Source organism: Glossina fuscipes, unplaced genomic scaffold (genome assembly GCF_014805625.2).
Source record: "Glossina fuscipes isolate IAEA_lab_2018 unplaced genomic scaffold, Yale_Gfus_2 2, whole genome shotgun sequence".
In the NCBI taxonomy this organism is placed as follows: Eukaryota; Metazoa; Arthropoda; class Insecta; order Diptera; family Glossinidae; genus Glossina; species Glossina fuscipes.
Window position 1 is genome coordinate 35,164,732 of NW_023998416.1, and position 13,982 is coordinate 35,178,713.

Consider the following 13,982-nt stretch of genomic DNA (forward strand, 5'->3'; position numbering starts at 1 on the left):
GTATCGTAAGATACGCACGGTTGTCTGCTCGCTTTTCATGCGCTCAAATGTGAGTTTGTAAAAAGCGATTACATTTTAAGTTTTTTATCCCTGCACTCCTCTATTCAGGAATTCGCTGAAAATTAGCGAAGAGATGACTTTTGGCCTCTCTTTTCCGTAGAGTACAATATTAAAGCTATTTCATCTATTGATCTCCATATTTCTCGTATTCGAATTTCTGCTTCGTGTCAGTTTGTATTTGTCTAATTCGTGTTTTAATGCAACGTCTTAGAAAGAAACCATAACAGATATCTTATTACATCGTGTGTACCGTATATCCTTTATATTGAACCGTATGTGACTTACGAACAAATATCAAGCATGCTTAAGACGCGTGCGCTATCTGAGGACATGTTGACTTTAAAATGAATTTGGTCATATTTCAAGCGAAATTTTTTACAACACTTAACTAAGACCTAGATTATAAAATAACTCAATAAAATGGCCGATATCGGCAATCACGGAATCTATCCGATAACGGAAATCATAGTTTGCTCAAATCAAACGCTGTTATAGCTGTCTAAGAAACGAGTGTTACGCGAATTGATCCTCCGATCAACGATGCCTTATGTGTAACAATCCAGACGATTAAGGACCACCTGTCACTTTGTCTTCGAGTCCGATGACTCTTCATAAACATATAATCCTCTGCATTCTTTTCTAGTAACGCTCCAAAATTTTATAGTTGCCATCAGAACATCATTGAAAGTGGTAGCCAGAGAAAGACATAACAAATGATAACTTTTGCAATAAACCTCCCAGGTATGGGAAGCTTTTCTAGCAAGTGTGAGAACTTCTATATTATTCTTGATGAACATATTGCACGCTACACAAAAAACCCAAGTAGGATCAGATTTATTCAACTCAGTTAAGATACCTGTTTCTCGGATGAGTTGCACTCTTCACTCAACGTTCGACTCAAATCGAAGGTCTTCGAAAGACGATCCGCCAGATAAGGCTTTCTTAAACGGTAAAGTTCTCCGTAGTGGCCCCCTTTTGATCTCGGCGGATTTGCACCGAAGATCCCTTGCACGTATTAGCATTTTCTCACACTCTTCACAATAAAATGTAGATTACAACTATCTTGATTAACTAGTTTTCCACTTTCAACGCAACATTGAAAAAATCAATTCATTTACGTTAGTTTCTTTGTTGTTTTTTCTTTTATTTGCGTTTTTTCCAATTATTATCCTATAAAATTTTCTAAGTTCAGGAATCCACCGACATAAGCTTTGACATTGAAAAAAACGTTCAAAAGATGAAATATTGAAATATTGCCGCCCATAGATTACAAACACATATAGCAGGCGCCGCCTTAATATTTGATACGCGTATCTGCTATTATTGGACTCAACAGTTTGAAGCAGAAAGCATGCCTGCCAAGCAACTGACACGCCTCGAATTTCAGAAAAGAATTTACGACTTTTATACATCCATTTGATTTAAGAGGTGTCCAGGATTGCTTCAAGGCGAATATTACCGTTTCGTAGTTCTAAAAAAGATACCAATTCCCAGTAACACATTCTTGTTTTCGGTTTTAAGCAGGTTAAGCGCTCACGACATAGGGCAGGAGGGGTCTCGGATAGGCTCTTGTTTTGATTGATTTCTTTGATTGCATTTTCAAATTTTTACAGTTTTCATTAATTTTATTTAAATCTGCCGATGCGTAGATGCGTACCAGTGCATTTATCTGTAATGAGAATTTCAATATTCTCTTTGCGGTCACACACATTTTGTACAATACTGTAGGCAGAAAGGTTTGTTTTTAATTGAAAAAAATCCGTAAGAGTCTTGATTTCTAATAAAAGCAAGAAATTAATAAATAAATGAACAAAGCTAGATATCAAACTAGTTAAAATTCGATATTGAAGCAAAGCCAACTTTTGATTATTCTACACCACAATGAATACTACTATCTAAATCATATAACTTAATTCAAATTAAGACTTTTGATAGCGTAAAACTGACTTTTTTAAGAAGGATTCAAAACTGAACAGTGAACTGAGGGGGTTCACATGTAATGTTGTTAATACCTTCCTCTGTTCTAAACACATATATTTCAAAAAAATAGATTTAGTGGCCATATGAAGCCTTACTTTTCATGGAAGACATCACGAACTGCGAAAAAATACGCGAACACGATCCATATTTATCACAGTAAATTTCAGTTAGGAAATCACTATTTCTCCTGAGCTATTTTCATCATAAAACATTAAAAATTAGACGTAGTTACCATATTTCCCGCAAGAGCACTTAGATGGGAGGGCTTTATGCAAAGATGAATTTATAATGTATTGCAACGCGTGCGTTGAATGCGTACTTCATATCGATTAAATTCGCCAAGGCTTGATAGTTTCAGACAGAATCTACTAGAAAACCATAGTTGGAATGAAACTCATACGCATAATCGCTTACATACCGGCGTATATATGCAGATAACTTTGTTAGGGCAGCTGGTAGCCATTTGTGTTCCATATCTATATATGAGTAATCCGTACTTATTTGGGAAGTCAAAGCCTGTTGCTGGCTTGGAAATATTTGCCACCAGGAAAATGAAGGCAGACTTACGACGTAGATTTAAGTTAATGTTTGTTAATATCCTTTCCAAAGAATCGATTCTTGAGCCATTGGCTGCGATTAATGTTATACCGCGAGAGATTGCCTTTAGGAAAAGACAGAAATTTCAACGTCATTCTCGACTAACTCTAACCTTGCTCGTTCTTTTTATTGTAGCAAATTATACCACGATGTGCCTCTGAGTCACTTTTAAAAATTTAGAATTTAAGTTCATTTAAATATTCAAATAAAATAGCTATATAAAAATATGATATGTAATGTATAGGCCATAGACTTTTTGGAAACGCAATATGAAATAGTTAAATGAGCCCTGAAGCGATTAGGGTCAAAGTTACGTTGAGGAAGGTAAACATATTCGGTAATTGTTCTCAGAGCATTTGTGAGCGTTATCCCTCCTTCTGCGTTTTCTTCTACATCATTTGAACTAGTTTAAAGGCTTGTTGTAGAATTTTTGTTTGACAGCACTATAACAATACTGGCCTTCAATAATCGCTGTGAAGAAAGGAGAAGCAACTGCCAGTTGTTTATGAACATAGATACATTGACCCTCCATTTCCAAAATAAAGTCGAAATGCTGCGAAAATGAAGAGTCTTACATCAGATTTTAAAGTCATTATCAGTATAAACTCCGGCCTCACCGTTTCATCCCGACATTGTTTATTTAAAGAGGCTATGAAGAAAGATCAGAGAATAAGCGGATATAGTGGGGGTGTAAAACCGCGGCTCTGCGAGAGCAAGCCGATGGAGTTACCACTCGCTTCAGCTAAACTCTAAAAAAGGAAAAGCTCTAAGCGCATAAGTATCGTTTTGCCTCATACGAGATTATAGCGTATAGAACTTCAGGAATTTATAAAAGTTGATATATTCAGAAAAAGACAACAGACCAAATTATGTTTACGCGAACCCTTTGTCGTTAAAGAAATTGTTGAAAACATTTGTTTTCGTATTTACGAGTTCGTCATTGCGATTGGTTGCACAAGGTCCGTAGGGTAGCTTATATAAAGCTGATAGGCAAGAAACACTTAAACTTAGGAACCTTGCCTCGATTCAAATTTCTCGCATTTATTTAAAAACGAAAACCGTAAGCCGAAATATGAAAAATAGGGAATTTTTTCGCGTACGATCTTGGTCAAAATAGGATTTTACAAGAGAAGTCATGGTAAAAATGCTTCGATCCAACACACTTTGGGAAGCGTCTGTCTTCAGTGCAGCATATCAGTGTAAAAATTGCATGAAAGCATCTCGAAACTGCGATCTGCATCTTAAATATAAAGACATATGAGCCGCGATTTGTATAATGAAAATATAGTCCTTGTGAGTGTTGCATACTTTCGCATAAGCTTGGCGCACTAATAGCGTGGCACAGAGTATAAGAATACGAAACCCATTTCGATACTGACAGCTTAGATGTAAATGCGTGCGCCCCGTTTCACGCTGCGAGCTATAAACTATCACTTAATGCCTGCTGCGGCTATGGTTGCGAGCGTATAACCTTCATTTCATTTCATTTTTAGAGATGGTCTGTAACCATCAACTAAAATCGCATACGCGAAACTCAGATTTTCTAACATAATTTTCCCTTTCGCGAAGCAAAAGTATCGAAAAGACGTACAGATGGATCACGGGACTTTCCCTCCAACTTATTATTTCATAGGCTAACTTCTAGCTGGTTTAGTAAAGCCTTACTTTTGAGTTGGCTGTATACAAAGATACCGTTCCAGACTTTGGCTTATGTTCAAGGGGACAAATACTTGAAAAGATAATTAACGATCACTTATACGCTTATAATGTTTCACAGTTAGGTGAATACTTGAAATTTTCTTCTTTTTTTTTATTTCGTGCAATTTATTTTACTAATTTAAAAAATATCAACACTTTATGTAACGAAAACAATATCAGCGTCAGTTGCTGTATCATGAAACACCTCATAATGTAATTCACCACCGAGTCCAAGAATTATTCCAAACCTAGTACATAGCACCCGAATCGTAGAGTGTAGAACCTTAACTTTATCGTACGAATCTCAGTAAGTTTTTAATTTTAAAAAATCATAATTTATCTTAACTTTTCCTCTTGCACTCCTGTACGTATATATATACTTGTATATATGTTTGTATATATTTGTATATATACAAAGTATATTGCAAAGCATTAGAGCTTTAAAGCCATAACGCATTATGGGTTTAGGTAGCTTTAGATGAAGCACAAAAGTATTATTCAAAACTACCTGGCAAAAAGTTTGGCCGTGACGTGGTAAATATTGTAGTGGATTCGTAGTATAGTGAATATTATTTTTTAATTACCTTTTATATAACATTTTTATTTCCACTTATTAAGAAAAAATCAAGGCTTATAACAAACAGTCCAGCTGCAGCAATCTAATGGACAAAAGCAACTCAATCAATTGGTTTGAAATTAAGTTTATAAGTCCTTTTCAATTTCTTCGCCCCCTATCCACACACCAACCCTCTCTTACTCTCTATTCATGACTATTAATAATAATCTAGTCTAATTCTAATGAAAACTTGAAAACATCAACTGTTTTCCAGTAACGGTTTAATTTCCATTTTTCGTATTTCCTTTTGAGAATAATTTCTAATTAACTCCGACTCTCTATCTTTCTCTCCCTCTCTCTCTCTTTCTCTCTCTCTCTCTATCTATCTATCTGTCTCTCTGTGTCTCTCTCTCCGTAACTGTTTAACAAATAAACACAAATTGTTTTTAAATCGAAAATTTTTTAAAACTAAAAATTTTATTAAAACAAGATTTTTTCTTATTTTTGTTTTTTTTTTTTTAGTTCTTGTTTCCCTTAACGCCAAATTCAATTATTCGAATTTTTAATCGATTAAAATTCTTTTTTCCTTTTTCTTCTACTTTTCTTTATGATTTATTGTAACAAAAATATCAAATTGTGGATTTTCCATTTAACAAAAATCGTATGAATCGAATTTCGATAAATTTCAATAAATTTCTGTGTGATTCAATAATTTTCTCACTGCGTTCAATTGTAACAAACGAAATTTGTTAATGAATTAAAATAAAAAAACAACACTGAAACTAAAAAAAAAAAAAAAACTATAAACAAAACAAAAATACCTCCATAACTATGACAATGACAAAGATGATGTTCCAGGCAAAGTGGACGAGAAAGCAACACAATTGCATGCCATCGCCTCGTTGAAGGTTTTACTGGATGCGACTAAACCGCAAAGAGGTGGAGCAACAACTTCAGCAGCCAATCATGTCAAAATCAATCTAAAGGAAACTACTCTGGCAGATCGTCCCAATGGCAATATCGATACCACATTGGATTCGGTAAGTCCAAAAGATTCTTATTTAATCTTTCCTATTTATGCATTTATAACTAGCCCTGAATTACGTATAGCGTACGTTTCGCATTAAGCAGATACGAAAAGCATAATTTAAGGCACAACAGCGTACAAAATACAAAATTCACTCCTCTGTACATTCAATTTTTTTAATGATTAGAACGTAATCTCTTTCATTGGAATTCGAAATTGATTTTTTTTAATTATTTAAAAAAGTTTACCATTCAAAATTCATCTTTAAAGTCCTAAATTAAGCTTTAGTATTACGTGCATTGCTTACTCGTAATTATAGAAATTAACGAAAACGGAAAATTAAAAAATGTCACACACTGTCTATTGCATTTTTTGGAATTTATATATTAATTTCCATTTATTTTATATTCTCCTAAATGAAAAACAAATTTCAATTTTTCCAATAACATCCCAATGCATCAAGGGACCTTTCATTTCATTGCATCCTCGATGTACATTAGAAAGAAATATGTACAACTTTTCGATTTATGTTTGGATTGCGTTATCGCCTTAAAACTTCTCATTATAAACAATAATTTTCTCTTTATGTTTGCTTTACTAATGATTGTTTTAAATAAACATTTATCATAGAACATTGAAATCTCTCCTCTCGCCGTCTTAGGTTTGATAGTTGGAAGTTTGTGCGCAAACAATATTAAAACGATACAAAATAAAAATTTACATAGAAATTGAAATGCATTCTCTTCCCTATAAACATAAAGGTTACACAACAAGTCAAGCTTGTCAGTTGACCAAATTTTTGGCACCAAATCTGTTGACGGTTGCGATAGGCATCTGAGATATTTGACGTATTTGATATAAAATGTGAGATAATGACAGCAACATTTTTATACCAAGTCTGTTAATGGCTGCGGTAAATATCTGAGATATTTAGCGTATTTGATATAAAGTGAAAGTTGACGTAGCATAACTTTTGGGACAAATCTGTTGTCGACTACGATAAATATGTAAGATATTTGAAGTATTTGATATAAACTGCAAGTGAGAAATAGCAAAAATTTTCAAATTCTTGTATTCTTCGACCTTTTCCGAGGAATATTACTTCCATTCTAAATTGTGCTTGAAGTCATTCACAAAGAGAAAGCATACTTTCTAATCTTATAACTGAAAAATGTTGACAGAAAGGAACATTTGCTCTAAAATGTAAAAAAAATGTGCATAGGAACTTACTCAACCTTGAGCTAATCGTTTAAGCTTTACCATGAAGTCCGTCTGATTTATTGATGTATTAAGTAATCGAAAAACTTCGCGACGTTTCTTCAGCAAAATTCAAATATATTTTTCTTATGTTGCGAACGAATTGTATTAAACCAAATGTGTAGCGTTCAACTTTTCCACTTTAAAAATGAAATTAATTGTCTGTGTATCATTTTATTTTGGAAAATGTGTTTTTCTTTTTTGTTTTGCGTTTCTCTTTAGTGCCTCGTTCTGTCAGACGAAAGGATGTATCGCAAAGTACATATATATTTAATTTTAGATAGAGAAATTTTAATTTTGTTAAGTTAACTGTATATGACTATGTGTCTGTGCACCCTTATCGTAGCCATTGCTATACTTATGCTTCAAAAGTTTAAGCAGGAAGCAAAAATTCAGTGCAGATATACCTGGTTGTTGTTCGTGAAGACAGACGTAATGTTAGATCTGCAGGTCTTTTATTTTACTTCTCTCGTAGTCAAAATAATCAAATTTTTTCAGACGTAATACCAAATACAACGCTAAATACAGCCGGCAATAATGATTTCACGCCCAGCGCTTTTTATTAAAGTGGAATAAGTAAATATTTATTATTCCTGTTTACGAGGTATGGGGTAAAATGTTCATTTGTTGCTTTTGACGACAAAAATATAATTTTTACTTTATATTCTCCTACTATGGGCGTGTCCTTTACGGCCAATTTAATACCGATACCTCCCGATTTTCCGACTAGGCGAATTTTGACCACAGAGATCGCCCAGGTAGTTGGACAGACGGACACGTTTAAAACAATCCAGAATTTGATGCTGACGAACAGTTTATTAATGTAGTCTATGGGATCTCTGAATTGTCCTTCTCGTGTTGCAAATGAATTTGGACAAAATGGCTTTACCCGAAGACTAAAGAGATATTTAAAGATCTTTTCATGTAATACAACAAAGTTTCAAATATATCCGCAGCACATCCTCCGCAATTCTAGTTTTTAAAATGATCTAAATATGGACTCTATAGCTATGATTGCTCATCACGCAAAGTTAAATATCGAGAATTGAAGATTTCTAGGAGCCTTGTCGGATAGGGTGCTGTGCCTTTAATTTACCTGAAAAAGAAATGACATTTTTTAACATATGTGCTTCGATTATTCACATACCTTTCATGTGCTGCATGCTACTTGTACGGTTGTATGTTACTCTCTTTACTAATTAAAAAATTTAAATAAACAACAAAAAGGCAAACAAACAGAAACAACAAAGTATAGGAGCTATATGCATCTCATATGCATCGGGAAGTAAAAGTATATATATGTATATGTATATATATGTTTTGCGTTTATCATATATTATATGTTTCTTTAACAATAATAATATTTTCATAACTTTGGAACGATTTAAAACTTTAAATGCAACGATTTTGTGTGACTACAATTGTACTTGAAGAAATGAAAAATTATTTTTTCTATGATTTCCTTTAAAATACGTATTTATTATTATGAAACTTTTCTGTTACGACATATATTCTTTACATATATTCTCTCTCTTTCTGTAATTTACGGCGTGTGTACGAAAAGTCTCCATCAACACTTTACCGTATGAATTTCTTTTAAAATATTATTTCGGAGATTAATTTTTTTACTATTTTTTTTATTTTGGTATCTGTTTTTACTTTCGTTCATTATTTCATTAATTTATAATTCTTTCTCCTCCATCCGTCATCGAGACCTGGTTTGATCGATATAATTTTTCTCCTTTTAATCATAATTTTTCGTAGTTTGAAAATAGTTTTTCAATGAAAAATAAAAGCAAACAAAATTCATTGAATAAATTTTCAACTGTTGCTGTAAGAGATCGAATGAAAATTATTAGAAAAAATTAACATGGATTTTTGTTTACATTTTCAAAAAAGTTGCAATATTTACTATCTCGCAAAAGCAATCCACATCGCACGCATCGTCATACTGTCGTGATTTTAAAACTTGAATTAATGCAAAAAGTCTTTTCTAATATTTCAAGTTTGGCTATCAGAAATAAACAAATTATCGACATAATATGTTTATGGTGTGCATCCTTCACAGAAAGGAGAAAAACCCGCATTTATCCTACAGTTATATAGGATTTTGCAAAAAAAACTGGCACGATTTCTTAAGAAGAAACGAGACAAGAAAAGCGCACCATGAGAATAAGAAAACCATACAAACTTTTTCATTTTCACATCAATCACTAAAGGATAATCTTGTCAAAGCATTTGCAACGCCCAGCACGAAGCATCAGAGACCCCGCATAATATATATATTCTTGATCAGCATCGAAATCTAAATCGATTTAAGCATGTCCGTCTACCCGTCTGACTGTCTGCACACCTGACTGTTTGTCCGTCTGTGTAATGTCTCTTGTAAACATTCCCTGGCCGGAAAAAGAAAGCTCTCGACTTTTTCTATATAGCTGAAACATTGAAAGTTCTTGCACGCACGTTGATATTGAAAATGGGCCAAATCGGTCAAAGGACATGCCCACAAAACTACGTAAACTGAGAACGCTTCTGTTTTTCACAGGAAATGAAAAATTGGTTTTTCCTCGCTATTCATAAACCATAGCGGATAAATGTACAAAAATTTTAAACGCATTTTCTATGGCCCATGCTGTAACATAGAGGAATTTCTTCAAATAGGCTAACTGTGTACATGTCCACAACCGGTTGTTGTTTGAGCCACCATCGATCAATTCACGCAAAGATTTCGTGTTCGCCATTCAGCGTAACATGACCTGCCTTCTTATTTTCAAAGGAATAAAAACTGGCGATGCCATCAATTCGAAAACTACACTAAACGGTCAGTTTAATAACGTGTAGAGGTTTCTCGTAATTTGTGAACGAATTTTTTTTTTAATGAGTATCGGAGATGCTCATCTGAGAAGACAATTTCCGTACGAGGATCGCTAACAGTGTTTACGCGATGGTGGTTCGAACCGATCATAGCTAGCGATGCGGATAGAAACACGCTTACGATGATCGATGGCAATGGTAACTTGAAAAATGAAAATAATTTTTCTGGTTTTTTTTTTTTGGCAAGTCTGGGCGCTGACATTCTGTCCGCATTGTATTTCATTAGGTAATAGTTGTGTGAAATATCAGATGAATTTATAGGTAGTCGTTATATACATGCATTTTTATTTAATGAGAAAGTGTCTGAACGGCAGTGCCTTCTTTTTCCACACCAAGTTCCGCGTTTTTCATACCAATTGAAATTAATAGAAAATTTAATAATAATAATAACAATAAAAAATAAATGGTAATCTTAACACTACGATTACCTATAAAGTGTCAAAATTAATTTTTCATGGGCAATAAATATTTTCACTGCTTCTATCGACTATAGTAATTAAATTAAAAATTTTTTTTGAAGAAATGCGAAATATGTTTTCATTTGCAATAAAGTATCTATTCATTTGAACAAAAAAAATAATAAAAAAATTAATTTTCATTTTTGAGAACGAACTTACACAAAAACTAATATTCATGCTTATTACTTAAGTAATAAAATTAAAAATTATTTTTAAACGCTTAATGTTCTGTAGATCCGTTTATGCGGAGAATGCGCATATATAATCAAAATTTTGTAAATTTTATTTTCTTATTTTTTTATTTTTATTCTAATACTTTAGACGGTTAGTCGATTTCAATTTATGGCGGATTTTTTTTTTTATGCTTTTTAATTTAAATTATATATAAATAAATGAAGCGATAATGTTGATAATAAAATTTTATTAAAGAAAAAATTCCAAGTTGGGTCGTGAACATTCAGCTGTGATCAAATTTGCGAAAGAAAATTATAGATAAAAATGTATAATTTCAAGGAATTTCCCCTTTATAACAGAAATCTCCCTCTTTCTCCTTTTATCTTATTATTTGTTTAAATTCTCTAAAAGCCGCCGCTCCTTCTCTCTTTTCATTTTTCTTTAAGTTAATACGAAATGATTTTTATTGTTATACATATATATTTTTCTAAATATTAAATATTAATATAACAAATTAATAAAACATATCTAAACCTATACATACATATATATAAATTTTTTTCTTCTTAACCTACTCTTTCTCTACCTTATGTTATATTTTTAAAATATCGATTATTTTCTCTAACAAATATTTTTAATAAACATAAATTTGTTTAAACAAAAAAAAAATAAAAAAATTTACAAATTTAAAGCCATCGTTGAGTGGTCGTCGTCCAAGCTGGATTGATCAGAGGGTCAAAATTCAAACGCGAAAATTTAGCATCAAAGTTAGTCTCATTCCAAGTCGAATTATTTTTTACATTTTGTTTCTTAGTCCTACTTTTTAAAGCCAGTACTATAAATAATTATTTCCCTTTCTTATTTAAAATTGATTTTTCCCACTCTTTTTTCATAGCTGCCTTTATCAAAAAAAAAAAGTATAATATTAATTATAAAATACTTTCAATTAAGTTTTTCGATTTTTTTTTCTATTTTTATTTTTATTTTCGCTTAAAACCAAGAATTTTTATTATATATATTAAGTTGTAATTTCTATTCTCAAATTGCCGTTACATTATAGCGCCACTGTATATTATATGTCATATATTATATTTTATATATTATATATCACATTATATAGTCAATGTATTATATATAATATATTCCTATATATATTTTCATATATTATATATTATATATCATATATTACGTTGTATAATATATTGTATTATACACATTAAAATAGCGTGCTTATCGTATATATGTAGAGCATATAATTTCACCCACAACCTAATTTCATTGCAATCTGTACACCAGCCAATAAAGACAAGACTTAAAGCCTAGGTGAAACCTATACATACCTGATCGATACAAAGCTGTGCCAATCGCCAATAGGAATTGGCCACCACTTTATAGCTACGTCATTCATGGACTCATCTATAGTTGGGTTTGTCGCGATCACAAAAGTTGCAATAAAAAGTCGAGCTTGGCATATACCCACACACATGTACATTTAGGTGCATTTCAATAGGATCCAGGTTGAATATAAGCACGAGTCATCCACAACTAAGGTCAACTATGACAAAAAAAAATACGAAAAATTGAAAATACGAAGTCCCTAAAATGCAATTAAGAAAAGGTTTTGCTTCTTCGACTTCCTGAGCTAGTGGATAGGCAAGATTCGGCTTAAGGCGGATATTACTCAACTAATTGTTTCTATGGAATTCATTTTAAATCGAAAACGGTGCAATTAGTAATTGTAGATAGATACCGAGTTGAAGTGTTTTCGACCTGTGCATGGCACTATTTGCAAAGCTAGCTGTCATAATTTTAAATGTGGTAATCGTACTACGCTTGCAGATATTAACGCATTTTGATTTATATCTTCTTTTTTTTGAATTGAAAACAATTGAAACTGAAAAAGTACAGAGTTTCAAACAAGGCGTGTATCCTGCATTTTCAAAGCATTTGACAAATAAGAATAATGATAAACTTGAGCCACTATTGACTTCCCTGAGTGGAAGAAGAAATGGAGAAAACTCAATCGCTAATAATTCAGGGAGCACTTGAATTTTCTCTGATAATTCCTTTTCCTCCAGAAATTTTGCTAAAAAAATCTAGCGAAATCAAAGAAACAGAAGAACTTAACAGTGTCGCTGCAAAACAACGCAACTTTTAATTTCAAAGCAAACGTGGCCTTTGCATTTAGTAAGCGAACCTAGAGCCGTACTTGAATGAAGAACTTTTTAAAAAAAATCCACGAACTCGTTGTTACTCAGTCTTGAAAACACTTATTAGGCATTTCTTTTTGAAAATCGTAGTAAAACATCAACACATCAATAATCACGATAGTCGTAACACAAGTGGTTATCTACCCCTTCCATCTACGTACTTGCGTATTATCATCGGCGTTCGCAAAACAAGAGAGTAAATACATTTGTCTGAGGCTAAACTTTTCAATGGCCATCCCCAGATTACGTACGGTAGTTGATTGCAAAGTGGACTGGGAATTCATTCGCTTTATAAATCATATTAAATCTGAAAACTTTCAGAAATGTATTTCTATTTCTAAACTATTTAAACGAACCAATGATCGGATCACTTTTTTGATCACTTTCCGTATAATGCGTTATTTTTAAAAGTATTTTTATTAATAACTGTAATGTTGGGATCCCACTGTAGTCTGTTTACTTTTTGCTTTTTATAGGTAAACACATTTCTATTAAGTTTTTTAAAATTAAGCATTCAACCATTTTTCCTCCCTCTATATATAATTATTTATGTAGTCTTAAGTTAATAATTTCATGATTGAACTTAATTTACAATTTTAACTTGCCGTCTTATTTTATATGATATTTTTTATTTACCTAAAATTAAGTCCTTTGAAATTTGCGATTTAAGGATTTTAAATAAGTTTTGCATTAAGGCTTAATTTATCTGATTTATTATTTTCGATCCATTTTAGATGTAAGACTACATAAATATCGAATAAATATATAATAAAATTCTCCAAAGCAGGATTAGTCAATAGGGAAGACTGGTTCGCCAATATTAGATGAAAGAAAACTTTGTGGCGCTTCGCTAAAAAGTCGGTTATCGTAAGGATCATTATTCCATACTATAGGACTTACGAAAACAACATTTTGCAATATTCCTTTGTCTAATGTGAACAAAATTTGCGGAATTAAGATACTTTATCAAAATCAGCAGCTCGCCAACGTCAAAGCCAAGCACGATACGCTCCTGTTGCCTGTCAACTGGTGACAAAATTAATGAAATTCTTCACCAAATCGGGAAAGATCGGACCAACTGATCGTATGAC

The 13,982-nt window shown here is 32.4% G+C and overlaps 1 protein-coding gene across 14 annotated transcripts in view; it reads left to right on the forward strand.

The window, feature by feature from the left end:
* The window catches only part of LOC119633762 (sodium/potassium/calcium exchanger Nckx30C), a 96,654-nt gene that overhangs the window by 68,466 nt on the left and 14,206 nt on the right, over nt 1-13,982 (forward strand). For 8 of the 14 annotated variants that reach the window (XM_038027495.1, XM_038027482.1, XM_038027486.1 and 5 more), the window contains exons 6-7: nt 5,738-5,931; nt 11,374-11,448. In XM_038027495.1, coding sequence (XP_037883423.1) covers nt 5,738-5,931; nt 11,374-11,448 — 269 coding nt within the window. The remainder of the gene's footprint in view (nt 1-5,737; nt 5,932-11,373; nt 11,449-13,982) is intronic. The other 6 variants (XM_038027492.1, XM_038027493.1, XM_038027496.1 and 3 more) reach the window with 3 other exon arrangements.